Raw genomic sequence first — 27,660 nt, 5'->3', positions numbered from 1 at the left:
AACAAGCTGGACCCACACAAGGTTACCGTCCAGCAGCTCTCCCCTGTAACCATCTTGCCTCTGTCTTCCAGGAATCTGTTCAATTTTCTCGAAGCAATGTACACCTAATTGGGTACAGCCTGGGTGCACATGTCGCAGGATTCGCTGGCAGTTACATCGGCGGAAAGCACAAGATCGGGAGAATTACAGGTAACCGTGCCTGATAACTAACAACCACGGGGGGCGGGGAGAGGGGGGCGGGGGGAGAGGCGGGGGTGGTCGTGTGCAGGACCCGCTTCTACAGCAGTCCCGTAATTACCAGGTCCCCAGCTTCCTTCACGCGGCGCCGGTGTTCACAGGAAGACTGGTTACAGGGCGTCAAACATGACCACTGTCACAGACTGCTGTTCCTCGAGAATTCAGAATAAATTACAGCCTCAACTTCTGGTGCCTCTCCTCCAACAGGTGCCTCTCGTAGTCATGCCAAATAGGACCTAAAAAGTAGGCTTTCTATACACTGTTCTACCAGCAAAGAGTTTTTCAACCTGTAGTTTAAAAAGCCCAATATGAGCAAGTTAAAAAATCACAGGCTGAAATGTGCAGTAACATCAGCCACGTTTGTGAAACATACGGGTCTTACTCTGGGACCTATTTGGACTGAGGCAGGGAGCTCTACACTCACTTGGGAACGGCCCCAGATACCCAGAAAGAACTGGGGTTGTGTGAGAAGGTCTTTCCCCCCAGGCATCATAGACACCAACCTCATCCCCCATGCTGCCCCACAGTTCTGTTTTTGAAGAACACGTCTCACCAGATATTTCCCTAACCAAGTCCCCAAGGCCCCCAGATACCCACAGGACGAAACTCAGAAAGCCCAAACAAGGCCCCAGAGTTCTCCGACCTCCCCTCCAGCTGTTCCCTCCCCGTAGTCCCAGGCGTCCATGACACTAGGTCTTTCTCCACTTCACAAACATGCCATTGCCTCCTATGCTTCTGGGCTTTTGCCTGTCCTTTTCTTTTTGCCTGGAACTTTTTACTACCACTTACCCACCCAGCCCTGGTCTAGCTACCAAACTCCTACTCATCCTTCAAGACCTAGCAGGTCAAAGCAATAATACTTCACAGGCTAAAACAATTCAAAGGAAATTTGAGATGACTAGCGTTGTTGTGGCCTTTAACTTTATCAAGTCAGAACATTTTTGGCAGCTGACATCTATGATTCCCATCACTTCACCAAAGAAGAAGTTAAAAGATAATGGCAGACATTTAAAAGAAAGAAATTTGTCATTATGAGAACTCACTTCCTCACCCTTATTTTATTTATTTATTTTTTATCTTGCTGGGGAGCCCTGCTTCACAGGCCACTGTTCATGGCCCCACCTCTGTGATTTAACCCTCCATAGGCTGGGGGTGACCAGACCTTCCACAGAAGGCCAATGAGAACCATTGCCAAGCAACCAGGCCTCGAAGGCTAAGTCAGAACCGCAGGGAGGTGACCCCAGGCCCCAGCACCCTCTCCACTCTGGCTGGTGTCATGGGCCACATCAGGCATTATTAGCCAGGCTCACTCATGTCAGAGGCGGCAGGACAGCTAATCACTGCTGTCATCTCATACTCATACCCATGAAGAACAGAATAAAATCACACCAAGACATCTTTCATTTGTAACCATGGGTGAGAGCTGGAGACAGGCGCTCTCACCGCCCCCTATCAATTCCTTCACCCCCAACAGGGATGGAAGCTAGGGCTGATGTGGGACATCAAAGGGCCTTGCAGTGAAGGTGAAGGAAAAAAGACAGAGGAAAAACTCTGAGTGCATAAATACTCCCCAACTACAGTCAGCCAGGAGCTGCGCTTAGTCTCATGCACACACATCTGTCACTTGACCAGAGCTTTGAGCCGTCCTATTTGCTCATGACATTTTCACCGGGGAACAGTGATGTCCCAAGGCTGTTCTGGACATTCCAAGGAAATGACACTGGTGTAGGAGAAAAGCCAGCTCATTTGGGGAAATTGTTGACAACATACAGGCAAATAAACTCCTTCTTTGTTGGGTAGGTTAGAACTACTTACAATAAGCACAGCGGGCTTTTTTTTGTATGCAAACAGATGCTCTTGAAAGTAGCTTGAGAGGTACTTAAAATTGATTCGCTTAAATAAATCAAGCATTCCCTCATAACCTTATTTCTACCACTGGATAGTTCCAGCAGACCTCTCTCCCCATTAGATAACGCACAGCCTGTGTCTAATTTTCGGCACCATGAATTACTGTGGTTTTACTGCGAAAGGTTATAGGAAGATTTTCTAGAGAAAGCTTATCCCCTAGGATTTTCTTCTTCCTGCTAGCTCGTGAATGTATAATAACATCAAAAAACTAAAAAGGGCATTCTCCTTGTGTCCCCTTGCTTCCACCTAACCCTTACCGTTGCTTTCCTGTTAGGGCTGGATGCCGCGGGCCCTCTGTTTGAGGGATCTTCGCCCAGTGACCGTCTTTCACCAGATGATGCCAATTTTGTGGACGCCATTCACACCTTTACCCGGGAGCACATGGGCCTGAGCGTGGGCATCAAACAGCCCATAGCACACTATGACTTCTACCCCAATGGGGGCTACTTCCAACCTGGCTGCCACTTCCTACAGCTCTACAAACACATTAGCAAGCATGGCTTAAATGGTGAGAAGGAGGGCCAGGCCGAGAGCACTAGCCTGCACTGGCTTCTACCTCCCACACCTGTATGCCGCCCCCAGACCCAGTGAATCTCCAGCTCTGTGGGACTCTGGGAACCGTTGAGCAAGGGTCGGCGCCCAGGGTATATGGTCACCAAACCCACTAGGAGAGAGGGCTTGTGGGAGTGGGTAAGGGCTGGTGTCCCCCCAGGAGGCCCTACTTTTAACTGGCAGTGGTTACTGGAAGCTAAGTACTGACGGTGGGCTGGGGAGCCCCAGGAAGGGATCCCTGCCTCTTAGCCCCACCCAGTGTATGCAACAAAGTCTTTCCAGGGGTACTACCCCTTCTGAAAGTGGAGTCCTGACCCCTGTGGTTATTTCTCCTTCTCTAGAAGCTTCCTCACCCCGGGGGACTTTATCTATTCTGGACGCACTTAATCGAGCATAGCTTCTTGATCCTTGGTCTGACTGGCATGGCAGTACCCCTCTTCCACTCTCATGAGGTTTCATCTAGCTGGTCCCACAGGACCTTCCTGGGATTCTTAGGATTCAAAGTTCAGCTCTAATTTGTCACTTCCTTTACACTGGGGCAGGAACTGGATTGTGGCATGATCTGGGCTGTGATCCCACTTCTCTCTCAGATCTGAGACTGAACCAAGAACATGCACATTGACAACATGCACAGGATTAACGAACAAAACTGTCAGCAAAACTCATACATTCCATAGGCATTCCAAATTTCTCATTATTATAAAATATCATCCTGATGAAAACATGCCAACTCACACTAAGCCAGCTGGAGACCTCCACCCCCGCGTACCTTCTTCCCACCTCCGTCATCCCAAACCAAGCTGAGAACATGCTCTCTTGTGATTATATCACCACCTTCACCTCTCCAGCATCAGAATGACCTTCACACTCAACATTATCTCATTTTGGCCGGCATCCCAGCCTTCCACCCGCCCACGCCTGACAGAACCTTCTGGGAACTCCCCCTCGCCATTCCTTACATACCCCTCCCATTAGTGTCCCTCCAGTCATTCACGGGTCCTGTTCCATCACCAGCTGACCAACCAGCCCTCTTCCCAGATCTACTCCCTCCCAACGCTCAACACAGGCCTCTAGGATTAGTAACTAGTTGCCTAGTTAAGTACTAGTTTTAAGTACCTCTCTGACCACTTAGTGCCATTTGCTCTCTTGTACTAACCTTCAAAGTGATGGAACCAAGTATGTTTATTGTGCTTGCCCCGTTTTGAGGTGGTTTTTCTCAGTTTTCTTCACCTTTAAGTTTAAAAGCGATCCCATTCTCTGGGCACCTGGGTGGCTCAGTTGGTTAAGTGACCGACTTCGGCTTGGGTCATGATCTCGTGGTTTGTGGGTTCAAACCCCGTGTCAGGCTCTATACTGACAGCCCAGAGCCTGGAGCCTACTTGAGATCCTGTGTCTCCCCCTCTCTCTGCCACTCCCCTGCTCACGCTCTGTGTCTCTCCATCTCTCAATGATAAATAAATGTTAAAAAAAATTTTTTTTAAAGCGATTCCGTTCTGGGGGTGGTTCTCCCGACACACCTGAACAGAAGGTAGTTTGGTAACTGCTTTAGCACCTCAACACCTCCTGGCTAGGTGAGCTTGAATGAGTTAGTGAATGCCTTTGAAGCTCCATTTTCTCATCTATAACAGCTGCCTCAAGGAGCGGTGGGGAAGATTTAGAAAGTGGATGAGTGAAAGCCCTCAGCATGGTACCTGCCTCATAGTAGGTGCACAACAAATGCAGCACTAGTCCAAGAATTAAGGTGTCCAATCTTGGCATTTAGCCTTCAGTACCTTTAGGCAGAGTGACCTGTGCTGTACCTCCACATCAGGTACTTTACATACCTTATGGTGGTTCTTCAACATTCCTTAGGAATAATGTATTAAAGACTAGGTTAAGATTTGGAGAGTTAAAAAAAAAAAAAAAAAGGTCAAAAATCCATGCTAGATAAACTTCCTAAACTTGCTGTTTTGGTTTAGGCCCATGCAAACCTGGTTGCTAGGATGTATCCTTCTAGAGGCCAATCCCCTTGCTGGTTTTATAGGCCAGTTACCCAATGGAGGCAATGGCTGCTTTAGTGCAGAGAGTAGACATTGTGGGAGAGACCTCAGTTTTCACCAGACCATTAGCTGAGCCCCAAGAGTAACTTGGCAGTCATTTTCCTAGCTTTGTTAAGAGACATTCCACACAAGCCTGTTCCAGCTAATTCAACCCAAGGCATCAGCCCGTGCACATTTTTAACCATTTAAGACATAAACATATATTTTTTAAGGTTATTTATTTTGCGAGAAAGCGAGTGTGAGCAGGGGGAGCGGGGAGCAGGCAGGCAGAGAGAGAGAGGGAGAGAGAGAATCCCAAGTAGGTCCCACACTGTTAGCAAGGAGCCTGACGCTGGGCTCAATCTCATGAACCGTGAGATCATGACCTGAGCCGAAACCAAGAGTAGAATTCTTAACCGACTGAGCCACCCAGGCACCCCAAGACATAAATATTTTTTTAATAAATTACACTACCCTGTTTTCCTAAATAATTCAGTGTTTTCTTAGTGACTTAGGCTTCCTATTTAAACACCAGGGTGCCCTCAGGAGCCCCCCACCCCTGAGGTGCCTGGGGTGACAACTCTCCACCACGTGACTGGGAGGGGTCCACTCCTGTAGTTTTCAGTCGATGAGTGGGTCAGCCTCAGCAACCGTCCCCCTCCTTCCCAACATGCCACTGATCTGCGCTGAAAACAATCATCCTTTGGGTTGGGGGTACTTTGGATCAAGGGGTGATAACATCGTTCCTGCCCTGTGTTGCAGCCATCACTCAGACCATAAAATGCTCCCACGAGCGCTCAGTACACCTCTTCATCGACTCCCTGCTGCATGCCAGCATGCAGAGCACGGCATACCAGTGCAGCGACATGGGCACCTTCAGCCAGGGCCTGTGCCTGAGCTGCAAGAAGGGCCACTGCAACACGCTGGGCTACCACGTCCGCCAGGAGTGGCAGGGCAAGAAGAGCAAGAAGCTCTTCCTCGCGACGCGGGCCCAGTCCCCCTTCAAAGGTGAGTGTGGGTGGCCCATGAGGCAGCCACTCTTCGGAAGGGTCAGAAGTTCCCCTGAGTCTTTTCCTGCGGCTACTTCAGGCTCTGCTCTTTCAGTGCTTCTAAAACCAAAGATTCCAGACGGTGATGTGGACACGGCCTCTCTCTCGTGTCCACCTTGCTGCCAAGTGCTAGGAGGAGAAAACTTGATACTTTCTGGAACAATCCTTGGGTCAGCCTCTCTTCATCCATCCATGTTCATGGTGCCCTAGAATGTTAGATCCGGAAGGCCCTGAGCAGTTACTCTGACCACCCAGGTCTCACTGTGCAAGGACCTGGAGGTGTCTTCAAACCCCAACTAGAAGCAAGTGCTCTCAGCTCTGCTCACAGCCTCCATGGAAAAAAAAAAAAAAAAAAAAAAAAAAAAGAGCAAGGCTCCAGGCTATGTTTATAGCTTCTCATTTCCTCTAAAGTTTGGATCAGCCGATCTTACAGGACATCACTGCTCTACTGAGACCCTCCCAAGATGAAGTTTGGCTTCTTCCAACTTTCACAATCAGATCCTTAACCTCAGGGCAGAAACCAAGCCCCGACCACTCTGGGTTGAACCAGAGGTCAGAGCCGTGGCCTCGTTTGGGGCTGGAGCCAGCAGAGAAATGCTCCAGTGAAGCCAGAGTCGTGTCCTCCTTGAGTGAACAAGCTGACATCTGTTGCTATTAACATTTCTGTCTAATCCTTTAAACAGCTCGTGAGTGATTTAGCGTCTTACTGTTTCACTGCACATGCTCACCGGTGCCGGGAGGAGCTCGGCCCTGCACTGTTTGATTATTACCGTGCAGAATATTTGTAGCTGCAGAAGGTGAACACGCCATCACCACCACTTTGCATTTATGTGTACCGCATTTTATACAAAACATCAGATGCAGCCGTCAACTCTTTGTGGTCCCCACAGCAGCCAAGCAAGGTCAGCAGGGCCGGTTATGATCTCATTTTAAAGAGGAGGGAAGCACAGCTTGGGTGGAGTGACCCACCCACGGCCATACAGCCTGGAAGGAGGCCAAGAACCAGGTGCATCCGACCCCCAGCCTCTATTCCTTTTATTATCACACTAGCAAGTTCAAGTTCCCAGGCGATTTACTTTTTAGGCACAGGATTCCTGTTTATCTGAACTTCTGCTCTCTAGCCAAATTTCCCTTCCGTGAAGCCCAGGAATGACAGAAATCCGCTGTGGGCAGCTGATAGCTTCTGAGAGCATTATAGTGAAGGTGGACCTTTCCTGCCTGAGGGGACAGAGGGTCCCCTCTGCTGTCTGACCCTTTGGGGGTGGAGGAGGGAAAGGTACCACCCCAGATCAGGCGAGTGAACTTGGAAGGCCTCCTGCTTAAGGGAGCTTTCCCACCGCAGGCTGCCAATTAGACACTCATTTGGGTTAACCATCTCCTCTTTTAAATGGCAAAGCTGCCTGGAGTGATTAAGCCCCTCTGATAATCACATTTCTCTGGATCTACTTTAAATCGTGGAATGTTAGCATTTCTAGAGACTGTTCTACCCTGCCATTTCATGGACGCAGATACCCAGGCCCAGATGGGGGAAATATTTGCCCAGGGACACAAAGTAAATTTCTGATAGTCAGCATTTAGATCTGGACCTCCAAACAACTGGCTGAGTGATTTTTAACTCAGTAATCTGCCCCTGGTCTGTTCGTGTGGGTGAAGGAGGGAGGAGAGAAGAGGGGGAAGGCTTTGTTTTCTCCTTGACATCAGCTGAGAAGAAAGGAGGCCATTTTTCACCTTCCAGAGCTGAGGTGTGTGTCTGAAGTGAAGAGTTTGGTCTAGTCAGAGGACATCTATGGGGGGGCTTAGAACTGGGGGCGCCAAGGGGGGCGGGGCCAGGCAAGCACACAGAGAAGGAAGAGGGGAAAGGAAGACCAGTAGACACAGCCAGGCTGAGTTCCTTCCTTTTACCAAGGACCCACGTGCCCGACCACCACACACCACTGGTGTGAGCTCACAGGGCTCTCTTTCCTATGAAGGAGGACCAGAGAGTTGCATTAGGGCAGCACCACCCCACCCCAGCAGCTCCCAAAAGCCCATGTGTTCATCCATTCATTCATTTTTCAAGCATAAGTTGAGCCAGAGTAGGCAGAGTCCCTACTTCACAGGGCTCAGTGGAGACCAGCCACCTCCCACATGTCGATGCTCAGCGCTATCCCAGGAAGATGGGCCATGAGTCACTTGGAGACAAAAATCAGGTGTCTTTATTGCCAACTACTGATCTTGCTCCAGACACTTCTGATGTTCACGGGACCCACGAAGCCAGTGATACGGAGGCTATGAGGCAGGACTGTCTGAAACTGGTCAGAACTCACGTTGGCCTCTAACCGAGACTCCTGTGACAAGCTGTAACCTGCACTACACCCTCCCTTCTTTGGGGCCTCCAAATCCTCCCTGGCTCTGCTTCAGTCCTTCCAGTGAGCAAAATCCTATTCTGTTCGTTGGTGGGGAGCAGCATCCCTGGAGTCACATCAAGCTGTCCTAGGTATGGCCAGAAATTATCCCCAGTTGAGACTGCCTGGTCAGGAGCAGCTGCTCATGGGACACTGCGGTCCATATAATGCTGCATCATCCAGTATGGTAGCCGCTCACCATATGTGGCGATTTAAATTACTTAGAATTAAATACGATAAAAAATTCGATTCCCCAATCACACCGCCTTCCAAGTGCTCAAATAAGTGGCCGCTAGATCAGAGACCACAAAAATGGATCACTTCCATCATCCCAGAAAGTTCTATCGATGGTACTGGCACGAGGCCTTTAATCTAGGTCCCCATAACTACACCTCTCTCCACCCATCATGGTCATGATCATCTCTGACTTGGGCCCCCCAAACCTATTTCTCTGGTATTTGATGAATACTTATAGATTCTTAAAAGAAGAGACTTGCCCAACCCTGGTTACAGAGAACCCGTAATTCATATTTTTCAAGAACATCTAATTGCACGATATATTTTAGTGCAGGATCTAGCTGGGCAAGATAAACATCACCTCCTGATTGTAGCTTCACAAAGGGTGACTAACTTAACCCTCCCACCTCTGCCTCCCAAGATATTTCAACAAAACCATCAAAGGATCTGTTTCCTACAACTGCTGGCTCGCCAGAACCCAGTGCCCACTGGGAGAACACACAGCAGCGGAAGAGAATGGGGAGAGTGACGCAAGGCAGTTTATTGTCCACTTCCATTTTCAGTCTCGCAGGAAGAACCCTCACCAGTCCGGGAGCTTGTGTTTTGCTTTGTTTGTTTGTTTGTTCGTTTTTATTTGAAAGAGAGAAAAAAAAAAGCACAGGAGCACACTCCAGCAGGGGAGAGACACGGTCGGGGGGAGGTGAACAGAGAGAGAGAGAGAGAGAAAGAGAGAGAGAGAGAAGAGAGAATCCCAAGCACAGAGCCCAATGTGGGGCTCAATTCCACAACCCTGGGATCATGAGCTGAGTCAAAATCAAGAGTCAGATGTTCAACCAACTGAGCCACCCAGAGGCCCCTAGAAGCCTGGGTTCCAAGAGAGAAGAGAGGGGAACATATCCATCCTGAGGAAGTCCTGTTTAGCAAAGGCCACATCTAATTAATCTCCTGGGGTAGGACAAGGCCAGTAGGAGGTGAGGAAGGTGGTGTTTAAGGGGGCCTATTCTGTCCAGGCTCCATGAAGGGTATGTCGTACTCCTTTATCATTTAATCCTTGTGACAACCCAAACAGGGAGACAGGGAGACAGAGATTGAAACGGGTGGGGCTGGGAACGAATTATGGTGAATTTCCCAATAAATAAATTGAGATCCAGAGAGATTAAGGCTTCCCATAGTCACACAGTTTGTGAGTAGCAAATGCAGCGTGTGACCCCAGGTCTCACTGATTCCATGGCCCTTGCTCTTCCCCTTCACATGGCCTCCTGAGCATAGCACCAAGGCAGGTTCTTCCCCTTCTCTCCCTCTCTCTCTCTCTCTCTCCCTCTCCCTCCCTCCCCCTCCCCCTTCTGCTCTCCCTCTCCCTGTTCCTCCCCCTCTCTCCCTACACTCTGAGCCTCATGCCACCTATGCAAACTTCCTTGAGTACTCTTTCCTCCTGGCTGACCAGACAAACTATGACTTTGGGTGGTGGGGTTGGGGGGGGGGGGGCGGTGGTCTGTTTGTCTTTGGCTTCTCTCGATGACTTCTTTGGAAGGTTTTTGCTGATTTCCACGGGGAGGTCTAGAAAAACTCATGGGTGTAGTAGACACAGCACAGGCTTGAGATTGGGAATAAGGAATGTCCAGAATTTGGCTTTGTTGCCAACCTTATATGTGACCTTGACCCTAGTGACAAAACCTATGTGGGCCTGTTTCTTCAGCCACAAAGTGATTGTATGTGGCTGAGCACGGGGGTGAACCATTAAAAGTGGCACCTATGGGTACAGCTCAGAACCGTGCCTGGTAAGGTCTGTGTAGAGGAAGGGAGTAGGTGTCACTGGGTTAACACGTTCTACAAGTCGGGCGCTTTTATACCTGCCGTCTCATCACATCCTCACAACAACTCTGTGACAGTGCTCTACATGCCCATTTTACACATGAGGAAACTGAGCTTCAGAGAGGGTACGAGGGCTTGTGGCCATGTGGCAGTAGGTGCGAGAGAGAGGATTCCAGCCCCTCAGTTGAGGGCTCTTATTGCCCTCTCACGTGAAGCACTTAGGGCACAAACAGCAGGAAGCAGGATGCCACTCCTTACCACACACACACTCCCTCATCTCCAACCCCAGCAGAAGAGGCAACTGCCCACAGAAAGGGGAAGTGTCCGGGCTCATGACAACAGGGTGTCAGGGAGGAAAATTTTTCCTTGACCCTTTTGAGGTTCATTTGAAAAAATTTTTTTAATGTTTATTTATTTTTGAGAGAAAGAACACGTGCTAAAGTGCGCTTAAGCAGGGGAGGGGTAGCGAGAGAGGGAGACAGAGTCTGAAGCAGACTCTAGGCTCTGAGCTGTCGGTGCAGAGCCTTATGCAGGGCTCGAACACACAAAATGTGAGATCGTGACCTGAGCCAAAGTCAGACGCTTACCGACTGAGCCACCCAGGTGCCTCAACACTTTTTACGTTCTTTTGGCTGGTCTCTTAATTAAGTTCACATCAAACAGATTTGCAGGAGAAGACCGTAATTTTATAGGGACTAGAACCTCACATAGACACGAGAGATTTAAAGAAGTCAAACATCTGAGGCCTTTTATAAGGAGAAGGGAGCAGGCTGAGGGGCTTCAAAGAAAAGGAAATTAATTTACAGGAAGATGGGAAGATGTTTGGGAAACAAATGCTTGTCACACCAAGCAGAGGCAATGGGACACAGGAATCAACCAACAGGCCCGTCTGAGCTCTGGCTTACCACACCTCACCCGGACTCTGCACCTCTCTGCTGTGGGAGCTCTCTTCCTGCACCAGCTCCCCTCTCCAAATTCTTTGGGGCAAATAAGGGGGAAGCAAGAAGCTCTTCCCGAGTCTTTTGGGCCTTGATTGTTTTCGGCTCAAAATCACCCACGTGCCAAATTAGCACATTTGGGAGAGGCTCATTCGGGAGTGCTTCGGGGGTATCACACGTGTGGTGCGGTACTATTAAGCCCAAATGTGGGCACCAACATAAGCACATAGCTGCAAAAGACACATGGTCACAAAACCACGTGTGCCTGCCTGTCCTCCAGCCTGCTCTGAGCACGGCTGCCCCCGCCCTCGCCCCTGCCCAGCACCCTCCTCGGGCGTCTCGGTCCCACCGTCTGAAGCTGCCCCTCTCGCCTCAGAGGCCGTTCGTGTCTAAGGACAAGCCCTTGGTGCTGCAAGACAACACAAGAGATCCCATCCCTCCCATCTTCATGAAAGAAAATCGATACACTGAAAGAAAAGACCTCTTTGATGTTTGCAAAGAGTCGTAACATGTCCCAGAGCCAATATCTAATGATCCGCAATCATTTTTTTTTCCGTGAGACAAAAAAGAAAAAAAAGACGAAGAAACAAACTATTCTCTTTCTGTAAATTCCACAATCCAATGCCGACAGCAGCTGGCTTATGCAAAGAAACTTAAGGGTTTTTTTTGTTTTTTTTTTTTTAACGTTTATTTATTTTTGAGACAGAGAGAGACAGAGCATGAACGGGGGAGGGTCAGAGAGAGAGCGAGACACAGAATCTGAAACAGGCTCCAGGCTGTGGGCGGTCCACACAGAGCCCGACGCGGGGCTCAAACTCACGGACCCGCGAGATCATGACCTGAGCCGAAGTCGGCCACTTAACCGACTGAGCCACCCAGGCGCCCCTTAAGTTGTTTTTTAAGTGGCACCAGTGGGGCTCACGTGAGATCAGAATCCAGGGTGCTTGGGGTATTTGAATCTCAGAATGACTCTCTATAGGCGGAGAATCTCCAGAGGCCTCACACGTCTGCTCTAGATGGCATTTGCCCCATCTCATTTAGGGTTAATGGACTGTTTCATCCTCTTTATCTTGAAGACCTAAAATAATTTCTTCTGCCTGAACTGAGGAATGCATTGGGCTGGCCCCTTTGCAGTCACAAGATCAAAAGCATTTCTCCTAAATCATTTTTTAAAATCCTTATTAAACATGTCAGAAGGGAAAGTGAGCAAAATTACTCACCCTTTTTTCCTTAATCTTTGTAACAGCATCATTGTCCCGGAGTTGCAGGGAGAGGGGATGATAGGGAAATTGTCTTTTTTTTTTTTTTCTTGTAAAGGAAAACACAAAAATCCAAAATAAGAACATCTAATTAGTTCTCAGTATGAAAGGCTCTTTCATATTTACAAAAATTATGTCATTTCAAGATTTCACCAAAAAAGTGACTTTTCTAGTGCAGGTAATTCAGGACTCTGCACTGTCAACCTGCTGAGTTCTGCACCTGGGCTCTTGCAGACACAAGGGTGCCCTCGTCCGCTCACCCCTGTGCCCCTCCACAGCCCATACATCTTTCAGGAGCTCTTGGGAAGCCGGTGGACTCAGGCTACTTCTGCACCTTTGGGGTTCTGACTTCCTGCACAGGCCCCACCCCAGGGAGACAATGAGGGAGGACAGGAGATTCTCATTCAAAGGATGCTAAAGGGGTCCTGGCAGGCCGACCCCTGGATTTTACACCTTTCCCCAGAACCGTGGAACCACAGCATTTCAGATGTAGGATTCAATCTCCTCCTACTCACAGTTTAAGAACAAAGGAAGACAAAAACCCATCTCCAGTGCAGGGACATGAAACATTTATCCCCACTCAGGGGCTAGGCATTCAGGGGACAGGCAGGAGGAATCTGCAGCAGTGATAGCCCAGGACTGATGTCGGTGGGTGAGGCCCAGCAGGCACTTCGTCTTGATGGCTTCATTCCAGGCAGGTTTTGACAGCAGCTTTGCTTCAGGGGCTGAGTGTTTGCCATTTGCTGTCAAAGGGCAGATGCAGCTTCCAGAACCAGAACCCCAGGAGACAGTGGGAAGGGGATTTTAGAATGAGACAGACACCTGAGTTCAAATTCTGCTCCACTTGTAACACTCTGGGTGGCCTTGGACATGTGTCCAAATCTCTGCTTCCTTGTCTGTAATCCACCAGAATAACTGACACCCTACCTCTCTAGGTTTCAGGAGAAAACAGGACTCTGCCGGCCGAGGTCAGCTCCAGGGAGTGGGCAGGACTCCTTACAGAGGGTGGGTGGTATTACAGAAACCACACAGCAGCTACTTGTGGGGCACAGTTACTTTGTGGTCCGGCTCCAAAGCAGGCGGGAGCAGAGGGAAAAACACCCTGACCTTTCTCTGCTCTGCCCTCATCACCTGCTCATGCCTCCCAACCAGAAACCATCTGGCAAGGGAGCCCGGGAGATGTAGGCCATGGGGCGGGCAGAGAGTGGATGGGGATAGCAGGGGTAGGTGGAGAAAATGGAACCTGACCAGCATGTTATCCTTATTTAGTCTTGTTATGAGGACCAAAAATGATGTATGTAAACACTTAGTATGTAGCCTGATGTATAGCAGGGTCTCAGCAAATGAACGTTATATCTCATGCCAATTCACAGTTAGGGTCTTTCAGGCAGCAGATGTCCTGCCTTATTTTCACACAAAGAGCCCCCAATACCCCTTAGACACCTGGTGCATGCTGAGACTCGTGGAGATAGAAGCCTTACTATGACACCAAGCCTGCCCTCGGGGAGAGAAGACATGGACATTGACACCCATGAGACAGGAAAACAGGAGGTGACCAGGGTCACAAATGTGACTCGGCTTCCCAGCTGCAAGGTCCTCTAAGTCCGGGCCATGGCTTCTGGTTCTCTTGTTTTCCATTCTACTCTGTTTAAAAGCTTTTTCTTCTTCCAATAAAATTCTAATTAGAATCCCTGCATATTGTAGAAAACACAAAACTTGCAGAAAAGCGTAAAGAAGAATAAAAATTACCCCTCTTTCCTCTCCAAAGACAAGCACTGTTATATTTTTATGAATCTCCCTCCTGTGTGTTCTGTTTTATAAAGTTGGTCTCATGTTAGATATGCAGTTTTGTATCCTGGTTGTTGTTTGGGGTTGTTTTTGTTTTCGTTTTCTACTTCTTTTATAAGGATTGAAATTGCTCCAAAAATGTCTTTTAATGACTTCATAAGAGTAAATCACATGGTTGGGAACATGAACCCAGAATCAGCAGACTCACCCCTAATTGCAGCTTTACCAGCCCTTAGCTGCGTGACAATGGACAAGTTACTTAACTTCCCCCACTGCGGAGGGAGGATAGAGTGGGCATCTCACAAAGTCGTCGTTAATGAGAAATGAGATAATTACGTGAACCGATTAGCTCTGTGTCTGAGACATGGTAAACAGCTGAATGGTAGTTATCATAATGGTCATTAGTCCATAGTCTTTCCTCTGTTGGTGACTATCCAAGGTGCTTCTGATTTATTTTTAGTTAAGTAATCCTGCTATGACACTCTCAAACTTAAGTCTCTTTCCATACTTCAACTTTTTCCTTAGGGTATATAAAGTTATGGTCCCAGGTACAAACACTTAAAAGTTCAAGTCCTGGAGCCGGGTGGTCAGGGCTTACATCTGGCTGTGTGATACTGGAAAGGTCACGTAACCTCTCTGTGCTTCAGTTGCCTCTTCTCTAAAAGGAGGTGACGATAGTGTCAGCTGTTGTGAGGGTTACACGAGATAAGAGATGCAAAGTGCCTGGCACAGGTAAACAAAATACATATTAGCCAGTGTTGTTACCGTGCATACTCCCAATTGTACTCCTTTATCCTTTATCCCCAGCGGCTTTTAGCACTGGGCCGAGCACCAGTAGACTTCAATTAATACACATTAAATTGGATTAAAATTGGTTGGTAGGAGTGTTCCTTGAGTACTCTGGAAGATGCCCCGCCTCCTCGTTAGGAGGTTAACCCTCAGGCCAGCCCTCCTGCCCCGTCCTGTCTTCATCCAGCCCCACCCACACCTACAGCCTGTGTCTTTGGAAGGACCTTTCCTTTTGCCTCTGTTCAACTTACAACACTGTCTGCCCGTTACAGGCTTCTCTTGACAGACCCCAAATAGCATAAGGCCTCGGAGGCTTCTGAGATGATAGGCCAGAGTCCCTGTCTCCATCACTGCCACCTAGGGTTGAAGAACCCTTTCTGGAACCTGGGCCCAGAGCCTTTCTCCTATTTCTCACCCACAGCCTCCTAGTCCTGAGAGCATCAAACTACTTTATCCGATGCTTAAGGATCTGAGCTTAAGGACCTGAGCACCTATTATGCACGGGGCGCTGTCCAAGAGGCCAGATGATGCCCAAGCTGGCTCCTACCTAAAGCAGAAAACTTCATGGCCTATAAATCAACTGTTAGTGTTTGGTTCTTGCTGGGAACATAAAAATACATGAATAAACTTTGGTGCTTCAGAGCAAACCCTAGAGATAACCCCAGGAACATAAGCTAATCCACCACAAGACCAAATGAGAAGGTTGATTTATGTCAAAGGGGTGGGTTGGGTAAATAACCCAGAATCCCAGCAATACAGGCAAACCAGGACACCGCAGCTGGGGTGTTGGCAAACACACCATGAGCTGCTGCCAGGTTTGCACATAGCTACCAACTTCCGGTAGAAATGCATCATTTGGCAGGTAGTAGGTTGATTCACAAAGAGGGTGAATTTCCACACGCTGGATACATGGGATGGATGAACAAGTGGCTAGTGCCACGATCTATGCTTTCCGGGGGGAATTCTCCTACAACACAGCTTGAAACTCGGGTGTTGGATTCTCACAGGTGACTTCCATCCTGCTTAATGTGAATACCCTTCTTTTTACTCCAGAGCAAACTGTCAGTGTGTTCATCCCACAAAATTTATTAGACACCTACTATGTGGAAGGCACTGTATCAGGATTACTGGATTAATTATTACCTAGAACAGGAAGGGCAAATACACAGCAAGCATGCCCTAAATCCCTCTCCTTTGCCCAAGGCAGACACCAGTCTTCCCAAGAACCTGGGTGTAGCCTCAGAACCCATCTCAACACAGGGCTCTGGGCAGTCCTATCAATCAAGTGGACTTGGCATACCCTATGAAACCTGTTTGCCACGTTGGAGCTAAAACCCTACAGGTATTTAGAGAATATGTGGACAGCAAAAGAGAGAAGTCCAAGCAGCAACCAGCCATTTTGGAATGAGGTGGGCTAATTTCAGAAACAGCCCAATAGACGGCTGTGACAACGCAGGGGAAGTCAAGGCCATCTTAGGAGCCTTAGCAGTAGGTCCAAGTGAAGAGTCAGACTCTCCTATGTGATCTTGAACATGTCCCTTCACCTCTTGGGCCTCAGGTTTCTTATTTATAAAAGGGGGTCGATGATGACAATACCTACTTCATAGGGTTGTTATGACGAATAAATGAGAGGATGCCCTGTGAAGTGTTTAACGAACCCATCTAATAGCAAGGAGTGTACTTGTAGTAATTATATATAGACTGTATTTAGGTAAAGAAGAGTAAAATAAGTTCCCCTCTCTAAACAGCCCAGTAGAAGGACTTTCTGAGCATTTGACAAGATGGAAAAATTTTAGGCCCAAGTGCCAGAACTAGAGTTATCTTATTTCCATCAGAAAATGTTCTCCTTGACACCCACAGAGCTAGTGCCCAGGAACTGTTCCAGAATACAGAGATGTGGTCATTAGGGCATATGCTTCTTAATTAGAGCTCTGTCCACCCCAAAAGTGACCCCATCAAACAAGAGGCAAAGCTAAAAAATGACAGTGTATTCTCTCGCTTTTGTCAGATGCCTGAAAGGTGATAATATCCTTCAATTTATGAAAGGGGACTCTTAACAAATACTAACTACCAATTTCTGAAAGGGGACTAGTCCAACAGGATTGTATCTAGAAATGGGTGAGAATGCTAGGTATACCAGATTCCTATTCTGCCTTCTGTTGGATAGTGATTATTGTATTACAAATACACCAGACGTCCCCTGTAGACATTTAGCAAATACAGAGAAAGAAAAAGAAAAATATATAAAGCATTCATAATCCCACCACCCAGGGGGAAAAAATGTTGGTATCAACCCATCTAGACTTTACCCTCTGCATTTTTAAATTTTAAAAGTATAAGATTTTTAATTTAAAACATCCACTTAAATTCTCTCTGTCTCTCCTTTCCCCCTCCACCTTTTCACTTCAGTGTATCATTACCAGTTCAAGATCCAGTTCATCAACCAACTTGAGAAACCAGTAGAACCAACGTTTACTATGACACTCCTGGGAACAAAAGAGGAAAACCAGAAAATTACCATCACTCTGTGAGTACAAGGTGCAGCCCCGTCTCTGGTGACGACGTGCTGCTTTTTCTCGCAGGGTCTAGATGGACCCTGTGCTTTTCAAGGGTCAGGCCGGACACAGCTTATTCTTCTCAGCCCATATGACTGTTCCAAACATCTTTCAGACGGGACGTACCCCCGAGCCCAGCCCCGCAGATTGCTTTATGATGGAACTACCCGGGTTTGCGACGGTTCATTGCCCTGTGAGCTGAGTGGAGAGGGAAGCCGGAGGTGGTGAGAGCCATCCACAGTGCAGGAAGAAGAGCTGGGCAGGGAGGAGCAGGGAGGGCTGGAGCAGGTGTCCACAGGACGGCCCGGAGTCCCTTTCCAGTGAGTTCTGAGAACCGTAACACAGAAATAAAACTAGTTTCAACTTCGCACACATTTCCCATCTCAGTCAGCCTGCACTGCCAGCCTGCCCATCTGTCCTTTGCCCTGTTACACACCTGCTCACAAGGCAAACAGTGGCCTCATGCCTCCCTCAGAGGCTCACCAGCTTCACTGGCCAGAAAAAGGCTGCTTTTTCTCAGCATCTCCACCCTCAGCATGGGGTCTTCCTGGGAAGTGACACTCCACCTGCTCCAGGGACAGTCCTCAGGTCTGGAAAATGGCCCCCAGCTTTGGATCTCTGATCATCAATCACATTGATTCCATCGTTCAGCAAGTGTTTGTGCTATGCCCCAGAGGTAGAGGACCCTAGCCCTAGTATGCTCACAGCCGAGCAGGGTAGATGGATTCCTGAACAATTCTTGACAACATTCTGCAGGAAGAGCGATGGCGAGCCGTGCAGGGGAACCCTCCATCTATCGGTCTCGCCCTAAACCCAGGGTTACCTCTGCACTGTCCTAGATCTCTCCCGGGAAATAGCTCCATAGTGGGAAGTCACTGTGGCTTTCCATGCTGCTCAGTCAATGTTGGGACATGTTAATGTCTTGGAGATTAGTGAGTAAAGCTGCTAATGATATCTAAGGACCTGCATTTAAATCTTGCTCCAAATTGGTCCATCACCTAAACATGTGGTTTTCTGTTACTGTTATACTTTGTTGTTTCTATTTATATAGGGAGAAAAAAAAGCACTAGTGGGAAAATAAAGAGTGTGGTGTGGCTTTACTTAAACCCACAGAGAGCTGAACTGCCCCGAGGTCATTGCCAAAGCCCCATTGTCTTCTCTTTCCTGATGTGTTAGTGTTGAAGCTAGGAAACCTGAGCTAAAGGTTACCAGATTCACTATGTCAGAACTCTCAGAGCCTTTTAAATATGCTAACACAGTGGCCCCTGGGTGGCTCAGTCAGTTAAGTATCTGACTTTTGATTTGGGCTCAGGTCATGATCTCACAGTTTGTGAGTTCAAGCCCCACATAAGGTTTTTTGCTGACAGAGTGGAGACTCCTTGGGATATTCTAAATAAATAAATAAATAAATAAATAAATAAATAAATAAAAATATCCTAACATAGGATGTAGCATGGTTTTCCCAATATTAATAGTCTCGCATATCATTGCTTTTTCTAAAAATAGTCTGTCCAACACCAGTTTGGGAAAAGCAACAGAAAAGACCTTCGTAAGTCACTCAGGCAAGCCTAACATATCCTGCATGTGCTCAAACATGACTTTGCTGTTACAGATAAACTGGGTCTGATTTCCTTTGTATCTTCAAGGGATCAAGAAATTACTAGTAATAAAACCTATTCCTTCCTTATCACGTTGGATTTGGATATCGGTGAGCTGGTCATGATCAAGTTCAAGTGGGAAAATGGCTCAGTATGGACCAATGTCTGGAACACGGTCCAAACCATCATCCCATGGAGCAGAAGGCCCCTCTACTCGGGTCTTGTTGCAAAGACCATCAGAGTCAAGGTGGGAGAAACCCAGCAACGGTGAGTGCAAACACAGCCTTCCCTGACACCTGTCATGCACCTGCATGTACCAGCACTTCCGTAATTAATACTTACATTTATATCATAAAGTGTGCATTATCATGTCCTCCTGATGGCTTATAGATGCTCAGAAATGTGAAATGACCATCCTGAGTTCACACAGCCATAGGTGGAAGGACGAAGGTCTTCTGACTCCCAGTCCAGCCTCTTCCCACTGCCTGTGGTTAACAGCTACCTGCCTCTGGAGTTTGAGAAACCACCTCCAGTGGCGCAGTGCTTTTCAAACTTCAGCATGCAGGTGAATCACCAGGAGATGTCCAAGGACCGTACTTTGGCAAGGACCAAGTTGTGACATTTCCTTTTTATTGTTCACCCAGAGAAATGCTTGTAACAGATCACAATCTCAAAATCTCATTCTGCGATGGTGCCTTTCAAATCTTAGAGTGCCAAAGAGTCAGTGGGAAGCTTATTAAATATGCAGAATTCCTGGAGCCCCCTCCAGAGCTCCTGATTTATGGCGGTTTGTGAAGGGACCCAGGACACACATTTGCTAATAAAAGCCCTAAGAAATTCTGATGTGGACCAATGGAGTAAGCCTTAAGAAATGCTACTCTGTGTGATTTAACATCTCCCTTGGCCCCAAGGTCCCCAGGGACAATAAGGGGTTGGGGACAGAGTAGGACATAAAAGAAAGAAAGGGTGGTCCAGCTGTGCCTTCAGTCCTATCAGCAGAGCAGAGGGATGCCCAACATATTTTGCCATGGCAACCATGCTTTTCTATAGTTCTGCAGTTCTCCACGAAAGGAGAATTCTGTCCTTCCCCAGACCATTCCTCCTCCTCCCCACTGTATTCAGGAAACTTGTCTCTCCTCTCCCACCTTCCTTTGTTGGAAAGCCCATTTCTCTCTTTGGCTTGTCCTCAGTAGGGATGGAAAACAGCAGGCCTCTCACCTCTGAACTACATTCCTCCCTCCCCCCACAGGCTTCATGGCCAGGAGCGGTCCCATGGCAGATTTATGCCCCGGAGTCCTTTACACAACAGCGCTCTGAGATTTTATCTCCCTGGGATACAAAATCCTGGCAATTACTAAGAGCATACTCTGCAGCCTGCCAACAGATTTCTCCACATGATCAATTTGAGAAAATTAAACTGTTTCTCTCCTCGTATACACTTAGCTATTCTTGCATGACTTTCTGGCCCTTTAGAAGAGCTCTACTTCTGAAAACCACCCTTCCCCGCATTCTCTCAGCTAGATGGTAATTCCTCAGTTCTAGTGGCTGTTCACCATGACGATTCTCTGTGACTTGACCTGAAAAGCTGTATAAAACACAACACAACCTTCTCACTGGTGCTTACCCACACGGTTCTAAAGAAGGAAAGGGCTAGAGGGAAGGGAATGGCGTTTACAGAGCTCCCACCGCATGGTGGGCACAGAATTAAGTCTAGAGTGTTAGTCTCATGTAACCTTCCCAATGACCCTCTGAAATGGGTAGGACTGGCTGTGCAGATTAGGAAGCTGAGGCTCATAGATAGACATTACACAGCTTGGGCTAATTGTCTGGGCCCAGGTCTGATTCAGGGTTTGTCTGATTCATTGCCTATTTACTGCCCATGCACTGTTTCCAACAGTCCCTTCCTCTATTAATCTTGGCCCCATGAATTTGACTTTCCTTAGTCTAAGCCAGCAGAGTTGCAGGGCTGGACATTAATATACATGCGTATCAAACCCTTCCTTGGAGCTGTCAGAGGTACATGCTGGACAAAGAGAAGGGGTTGTGGGACCCATTGTTTTTTAAGTTGCAAGTACTCAGTGCCTCCCTGTGTATCTTCACACTATGAGGTGCCATTAGGGGAAAGCAAAAAAATCTGAGCTGTAACTCTGTATAAAGAAATTCCAGGGCCTAATTAGGAAAACAAGACGCATTAATTTTACTAATAACACGCTCCATCCCAGTGCTTCTCAAGCCTTAATGTGCACAGGAATCATCTGGGAATCGTGTTGAAATGCAATTAAAATGCAGGTTGGGCGGGGCCTGAAATTCTGCATCTGTAACAAGCTCCCAGGTGCTGCTGATGTTGCTGGCACACGGACCACACTTTGTGTAAGTGAAGGTCTAGTATTGCATGGTCTAGGAAGCCTAGAAGAAAGACATCGGGTCAGGGGTGCTGTGCTACAACAGGCTTTGGGGAGGCCAGGAGGCATTCCCGGAGAGACAGGCAGCGAGCAAAGCAGTAATGTAGGCAGAATCCACTGACCCACTTCTGCCAGTCCTAAGCTCAAATTCCACTTGCTGGTCGCCACCTGTGTAGCCTCAGACACCGACTGCACCGCTCTGACTCAGTTCTTCCGTGATAAATGGAATTCACAATATATGTCTCGTGAGACTAACAACAACTACCAATTTTTGAGCACCTCCACAATCCGTAATCCCAGAGCCAGGGTGTAAATATTCAACCTCATAACTCTTAATCTCTCTGCTAACTACAAGGGGGAAAAATGGTTAAGTAACTCGCTCTGTGCCTCCATGGGAGGAATTCAGTGAGAGGTGATTTTCTCTTCCAAAGACACAGAGTCAGGGATGAAAGGGCCCGTTGTGGTTGAAGAGACAGGACGGATAACATTGATTCTACAGCAGGACATAAAAAGTGATCGGCTGAACATAATGAGAAAATGTTCAATTTCCACAGTAATCATGTAAATGCAAAACAAAGATCAATGAAATTAGCACTGGTCACCCATTAGTTTGGCAGGAATTAAAAAACAGACAATATCCAGAGTTGGTAAAGGAGTGGAGAAACGGGCATTCTCATACACTATTCGTGGGAATGTAAATTATGGAGCTTCTGCAGGAGTATTTCATTCAATGACTAACATTTAGTGAGCACCTACTTTATGCTAGGTATACAGCAGTGAACAGAATAGACAAAGCCTTCGGTCTCATGGAGCTTACGTTATCAAAATTTTAAATACACCTAAGACCCAGAATTTTAACTTTAGGTGTCTCTCCTGGATAAATACTCCAAACATCCACAAAACATATATAGATACAACAATGTCTATTGCAGTACTATCTGTAAATGGTAAACCATTGGGAAAATCTCAATGTCCATCAACAGGAAAGTGGCTATAATGTGGGGTGGTATATCCATACAATGGGATATCGTGCAGGAAGTGAAAAAGAATGAAATAGATTCATATGGATTGTTATGAACAGGTCTCCAAGTACATTCCTTGATGACAATGAAAAATTTCAGAAAAATCCATACATCATACATACATTACAGACAAAAATACATACATTATAATCCCACTTCTATTAAGAATTCTTCTGTTTGGGACACCTGGGTGGCTCAGTCGGTTGAGCGTCCGACTTTGGCTCAGGTCATGATCTCACAGTCCGTGAGTTCGAGCCCTGTGTCGGGCTCTGTGCTGAGAGCTCGGAGCCTGGAGCCTGCTTCAGATTCTGTGTCTCCCTCTCTCTCTGCCCCTCCCCCGCTCATGCTTGCGCGCGCTCTCTCTCTCTCTCTCTGTCAAAAATAAATAAACATTAAAAAAAAGAATTATTTATGTTTGCATATGAACATTGATATATGTATAAATGCATAGAAACAGGTCTGGAAATACATAAGCCAAACCAGGAAAGTGGAGGAGAGTGATATTGATGAAGGGTGATGGCAAAGAGGACCTTTTAATATTTGACTTCACTTATATCTTTACCATTTGAATTTTTCAAAATTGCATTCACAAATTACTCATAATACTCTTTATTTTAGCTTTATTTTAGCTTTATTTTAGCTTTCTTGAGATATAATTGACAAAATTAAGATATTTAAAGTGCACATCAGTGTGATTTGATATATGTATACATGTGAAAGGATCCTCCCCATCCAGTTAACTAACACATTCATCACCTAACACATACATAGTACAGAGTTACCAACTATAGTCACTGTGTTTTACATTAGATCCTCAGACCTTATTCATCTTACAGTTGAAAGTTTGTACCCTTTCACCAACCTCTCACTATCTCCCCTCCCTCCAAGCCCTGGGAATCACTTTTCTACTGTTTCTATGACTTTTACTTTTTTTTTTTTTTTTGGGGGGGGGGATTCCACATATAAGTGATACCATGCAGTATTTGTCCTTCTCCGTCTGCCTTATACACTATTTTAATTATAAAAGTCTGATTTAATGAAGACTTGACCTTAGATGTAATTCAAAAAAAGAGAGGAAGGAAGGCAGGCAGGCAGGAAGGGAAAGAGAAAGAAAGAAAGAAAGAAAGAAAGAAAGAAAGAAAGAAAGAAAGAAAGAAAGACCATAAACTAGAATTCTTTGTGACTATTGACACTTTCGTCCTAATGGATACAAGTTAGCAAACAGCATCTCAGGCCAAGCTAATGAACAGTCAGAGCAGTCTAACAGTTGGTCTCCAAGAGAGACCCCAAACACAGAGCGATGTCTTCTCGAGCTGCACAGTGTCTGCACCAATAAGAGAAAGGGGCTGGGCTTACAGGGCTGAGCCCGGCAGAGGCTGGTGACAGTGGCCTCATGCCCAGGGACCTTTAAGAACAGCACTGGCAACCTGGAGCCTGCCCAAAGAAAGAAGGCTGGGGAGAGAAGCCTGCCTTGTGAGGAACAGTTGAAGGAACTGCAAATGTTTGCCCTGGAGTAAGGGCAATGCAGTGAAAGGAACAATAGTTACCCTCAAATCTTTGACGTGCTGTGGTTGGGGAGAAAAAAAGGAGAACAGCCCCGAGGACTTTCTGTTCTCACAGAGCTGAAATCACCCCAGTGCAGAGCTCTAGGAAGCAGCCTTACACTGATTGCTTTTACAGACTTGGGTTTGGTTTTTCTCTGAAGTTATGAAAATATTTGTGAACATAAGAATCTAATTTTTTAAAAACAGCATGCATTACATAAATTGAGTATTTATTTACAAAGGATGAAACACTTCAATAAGCTCCATCTAAAAGCTGATGCTCTGTTTGCTTTATGTTTTCTGTTCAGAATGACATTTTGCTCCGAAAACACGGATGGCCTACAACTCCAACCAACCCAGGAGAAAACCTTTGTGAGATGTAACAGAAACTCTAAAAAACTGAAGGGAAACATCAGATGAGCTTTAATGAAGACCCAATGTGAAAAACAAATGATCTTATTCCTCCTCTGGAATGGTTACTTTATCTGGAAACCCAAGTTATATAAACAATGTTGCATAAAGTTGAAATAAAGTTTAGATTTAAAGGAGGTGTACAGTTTCACTATTCTAAACTGAGCTTTTAAAAACTTTATTATGGGGGAACCTGAGTGACCCAGTTGGTTAATCATCTGATTCTTTCGGCTCCGGTCATGATCTCACGGGTCGTGAGTTCAAGCCCCACATTGGGCTCTGAACTGATGGCACGGAGCCTGCTTGGGATTTTGTCTCCCTCTCTCTCTGCCCCTCCCCCATACTCTCTCATTTTCTTTCTCTCTCTCTTTCTCAAAAACAAACATTTTAAAAAATTAAGATAAGTAAATGAATAAAATTATATTATGTAACTGTATTCAAATATTTGTAACTAAAAATTTCCTGATTAGATCTCTGATTAAATAGTAATATATGCAAATATAAGTACAAATAAGAGCCATTTTAGATTCTTTGTCCTAATTTACAATGTCTTTTACAGTTAAGTCAAATTTTCCATATTTCCTTCCTAGTTTATTCTGATCCGTTTTTTGAACCATGCTGGAAAGGTACTTTTTCATTACAAAACTAATGCTTCAATAAAGTGAAATTCCAATTAATCGCTAGTCGTATGTCCCAAAGTACACATCCTTTAAGACAATTCATCTCACTAAAAGAAAAATTCTAATTAAACTAATAGCTGTCATCATACAAATTATACAATTATTTCACTGACTCAAACCAGTAAAAGTAGAATTCTCCTAAAACTATAATGATAGCATGAAAGCTGGACAGTTGGTCACTCTAACAATTAAATTACTATGGCAATAAGTCCAATTTTTCTCTTTCAATAATGCTTACAACAAAAGCTAAGGGAAAACTTACCTCAAAGAGTTAGATACCAAGTTTCAAACTGTCCAGTAAATGAAAGAATGATGCTTTAACCAGCAAATTCCATCACAAAGCATGGGAAGGAAATACGAGACATGTCAGGACTTGGATATGTATGTACTTCAAGCAACTCAGAGAACACACTGTGCACACTAAACAACCTTCCCTGACATTCACACAGGCTCAGCTCTGCACAGCTCATAACTCGCCTGCTCTTCTCAGAGCAGGATACAGCAGAGCTGGTGAAACACAAATCCCTAAAAGACATCTGCCTCTGATGCAATCAATTTTAAGATTGTCTTGTATGATTCACTTTAATTTCCTTTGGAAAGACCCACAAGACTAAAGGATAGGAGTGTGGTGATGGGGAGGGGGGCGGGAAGAACAGCTTGGTCAATGTCACCTTCTGTCCTGAATGCTAATCTTGCCTGCAAAAGCACCTGACCACACTTTTCAGTGAAGTGTGTTGTGTGTGTGTCTAGAAATGATAGATAGTAAAGTGAACAGTATGTCCCATCATGTCTAAAATACCAAGATTTGGGGCGCCTGGGTGGCTCAGTCAGTTAAACGTCTGACTTCGGCTCAGGTCATGATCTCACGGCTCGTGAGTTTGAGCCCCACATCAGGCTCTGTGCGGACAGCTCGGAGCCTGGAGCCTGCTTCCGATTCGGTGTCTCCCTCTCTTTCTGCCCTTCCCCCCCGCTCACACTCTGTCTCTCAAAAATAAGTAAACGTTAAAAAAAAAATTTAAATACCAAGATTTACAATAAAATACCAAGATTTACATTTGCATTGAATTGGCATGTATTATCATTTAGTGAACCAGAAGGAATTTAAAATATCACTTTTTAAAAACAACACGAAAACACTCTCGGCTATAAACCCTACCGAGCCTATGCACATGCATGCCAGGAAGCACGGAAAAGAAAACTCCTATCAGCCTGAAGTCTTGACGACCAGAAACAGCCCAAATGTCTGCCAGGGTGACACGTAAAAGAACTGTGGTATATTCTGTGGTATATAATGGTATTTTATATATTCTGTGGTATATATATGTGGTATATATATATATTCTGTGGTATATTCTGTGGTATATAATGGAATGCTAACCGGGAGTGACAAAGATGAACCAAAGCTACATACACAACAGGAACAGGGCTGACCCTAGGGGGATGATAATCAGTGAGGCACCCAGGGTGCAAAATTTAAGGGAGCACTCATGGGTTTGTGTATTCACACAAAGGCATAAAATATATATATATATATATATATATATATATATATATATACATATATACATACATATATATATATATATATAGTATAATACAAGCAAGACTAAACTATATTGTTAGAGATGAATACATAAGTGATAAAATCCTAAGTTAAAAGCAGTAACACCACTGCCACAACACCACCACCGTGGTACCTCTAAGGAAGCAGGAAGTGACCACCAGCGTTCCAGGGGCCACCAAGATGGTACTTGTCACTCGGGTGGTAATGCCAGGTGTTCATTTTTAAAACCATTTTTTAAACCGTACCTATGTATGTTATGCACTCCCTTTTAGTATGGATGTCACGTTGTGCGATAGGGGAAAAAAAAGAAGATAAAACGCGGAGTCAAAACCAACATTTGTCTACTACAGTGTGATGCATTTCGGTGTGAATGTCGTTTCACACAAAATACAATTAGAAATTATTTCATCTTTAGAAGGAAAACTTGAAGTGACACGGCACGTCACAACATTTGAGGCAGAGAAGTCAATAAGGAACCAGCATGACAAATGGTTAACTGGAACATTCGAAACTCCTCTTGGCATGGGTTGTTTTCACTTGGGAAGATGTGTTCGTCGACATCCCATTTTCTGAAGTACGTCTTCGTAGGAAAGTCAAATAGGGAGACTGAATAATGCAGCCACATCTGTTCATCGCACATGCAAAATGCTGGCTCGTGCACTGATTATACGCACCTCTCTCCAAAGAATCTGTATTTATGAGCCCACTCAGGAAAGATAACGCTGGCATCCTGCCTTTCAGGCAAAAGCCTGTTTGTGCTTTTACTTCTAAGAGAGCACAAGGAAAGAAACGGAGGGGCGTCAATTACACTGCAGCTGGGCTCTCAGAGGTGCGTGAAGTCAGAGAGGAAGAAACAAGCGCTCCATTCAACTCGAAATGAATGCTCTCTCCTCCAGAGCAAAGCCGACCGTCC

The 27,660-nt window shown here is 46.1% G+C and overlaps 1 protein-coding gene across 1 annotated transcript in view; it reads left to right on the top strand.

Annotated features, from left to right (window-relative positions):
• Nucleotides 1–24,727, top strand: part of LIPC (lipase C, hepatic type) — a 159,309-nt gene extending 134,582 nt beyond the window's left edge. The window contains exons 5-10 of the mRNA XM_042988761.1: nucleotides 72–189; nucleotides 2,420–2,653; nucleotides 5,478–5,723; nucleotides 17,381–17,498; nucleotides 19,173–19,391; nucleotides 24,401–24,727. Of these exons, the coding sequence (XP_042844695.1) occupies nucleotides 72–189; nucleotides 2,420–2,653; nucleotides 5,478–5,723; nucleotides 17,381–17,498; nucleotides 19,173–19,391; nucleotides 24,401–24,512 (1,047 nt within the window). The 3' untranslated portion in view covers nucleotides 24,513–24,727. The remainder of the gene's footprint in view (nucleotides 1–71; nucleotides 190–2,419; nucleotides 2,654–5,477; nucleotides 5,724–17,380; nucleotides 17,499–19,172; nucleotides 19,392–24,400) is intronic.
• Nucleotides 24,728–27,660: the final 2,933 nt, after the last annotated feature.

The sequence above is a fragment of the Panthera tigris genome, chromosome B3 (genome assembly GCF_018350195.1).
Source record: "Panthera tigris isolate Pti1 chromosome B3, P.tigris_Pti1_mat1.1, whole genome shotgun sequence".
Classification (NCBI taxonomy): Eukaryota; Metazoa; Chordata; class Mammalia; order Carnivora; family Felidae; genus Panthera; species Panthera tigris.
This window is presented reverse-complemented; position numbering and strand designations above follow the sequence as displayed.